Source organism: Cajanus cajan, chromosome 5 (assembly GCF_000230855.2).
Source record: "Cajanus cajan strain Asha chromosome 5, NIPB_CcT2T_4, whole genome shotgun sequence".
Lineage (NCBI taxonomy): Eukaryota > Viridiplantae > Streptophyta > Magnoliopsida > Fabales > Fabaceae > Cajanus > Cajanus cajan.
This window is the reverse complement of record NC_138521.1, coordinates 52,225,326-52,227,150: the sequence shown is the minus strand read 5'-3', so window position 1 is coordinate 52,227,150 and position 1,825 is coordinate 52,225,326. Positions and strand designations below refer to the sequence as shown.

The window sequence follows — 1,825 nt, the reverse complement described above, 5'->3', positions numbered from 1 at the left end:
AGGGTAGCCAATTTCTCTAAATGTGATTCACAGTATCTATTCAAAGTCATTCAAATAATTAGGTCTTCTTGTGTGTCTCTTGGGCCGAGCATCATGGGCTGGAGTGGCACTAATGATTGGGTTGCTATCATTACCCTCTGCTGGAAGAAGCAACTTGTCCTCAAGTTGAAAAGTTGATTGTATGTCATCCCATTTCTCCCAGCTTGTATCCTCTGGTGCTAAACCAGACCATTGAACCAACACCAATTTGGTCGGAGGGAATGTGGATGTATCCACTTTGCTGGCCAGTATGGAGAAGGGCTCCACCAAAGGATGATTGTCGGTAGCATAAGGAGGGAGAGGAGCAAGTTGGGGTGTTATAAGACCCTTGTGAGGTTTGAGTAAGGAGCAATGGAACACTGGGTGAATTTTGGAAGACGCGGGTAATTGAAGACGATAAGCAACTGCTCCAATGCGCTCGAGGATTTGAAATGGACCATAAAAACGCTTGGATAATTTGTGAAACTGAGAGCCTAAAATAGATTGTTGGCGATATGGTCGAAGTTTGACATAGACCCAATCACCCACCGAGTATGATACATCACGCCGCTTGGCGTCAGCAATGAGCTTCATGGCGGATTGAGCCTTAGTAAGACGGTGCAGCAACGAAGAGTGGATTGCTTCTCGTGTCGCAAGGAGATTATCCACGGCTTCCACAGATGATGAGCCCAAAAGGTAATGGGAAATAGTTGGTGGTGGCTTTCCATAGGTAACTTCAAAGGGAGTGAGGCCAGTGCCCGAATGTACTGAGGTGTTATATGACCATTCAGCAAGTGCAAGGAAGTTGGACCATTTTGAGGGATGGTCGTGCACAAATGAACGAAGATATTGCTCTAACACACGATTGATCACTTCGGTCTGGCCATTCGTCTCTGGGTGATAGGAAGTACTCATGCGAAGCTTGGTGCCGCTTAACTTGAATAAGTCGCGCCAAAAGTGACTAATGAAAATCGGGTCCCGATCTGAAACAAGACTACGCGGAAAGCCATGCAATTTGCACACCATGTCAAGGAAGAGTTGAGCCACTTTGAAAGCTGAAAAGTGAGTGGGAAGTGGACCGAAGTGAACTCCTTTTGAAAAATGATCAACTACCACAAGCACAGCTGTGTATCCTCGAGAAGGAGGAAGGCAAGTGATGAAATCAAGAGACAAATCTTCCCATATGGCAGAAGGAATGGGAAGTGGTTGAAGTAATCCAGCAGGTTTCTTGGTTTCATATTTCAATTGTTGGCAAGTGTGGCATTGAGCAACAAAATGCTGAACATCCGCACGCATATGAGGCCAAAAAAAATTTGTGTTGAGACGTTTGAAAGTCTTGGTTACTCCCATGTGGCCTCCGAGAGGCACTACAAGAATTTCGCGGATTAGCGAGGGAATTTAGCGAGGGATATAAATCCAAGCTATTTCCTCGCTAATTAGGGGTAGTGTGGGACTCTTCGAGCAACAGTTGCTTGAATGAGTTGGTAGGACTAATCCAGATTTTTCCTTGAAATAAAATGAGGCCATTATGTATCTGATATTCCGCATGTGAATCAGGGTGCTCAAGGATAGTTTTACGTAAGGAACAAAATTCAGGGTCCGTATGCAAGGATTGACGCAATTGCTCTAAAAAAGTGAATTGAGGCATGGAAAGCACAAAACAAGGAGCCGTGGGTTGATCTGGAATGCGGGAGAGGGCGTCAACGACAACATTGGAGGAGCCAACCTTGTACTGTATCGTATAATCATACCCCAACAATTTGGCGAGGTAGACTTGTTGTTCAGGTGTTTGAATCACCTGAGACAT

The 1,825-nt window shown here is 45.2% G+C and overlaps 1 protein-coding gene across 1 annotated transcript; it reads right to left on the bottom strand.

Moving 5' to 3' along the window:
• Positions 1 to 1,450: 1,450 nt before the first annotated feature.
• On the bottom strand, positions 1,451 to 1,825 carry LOC145958071 (uncharacterized). The gene has a single exon (XM_083074532.1). The coding sequence runs from the start codon at positions 1,823 to 1,825 to the stop codon at positions 1,451 to 1,453; it is 375 nt and encodes a 124-aa protein (XP_082930658.1).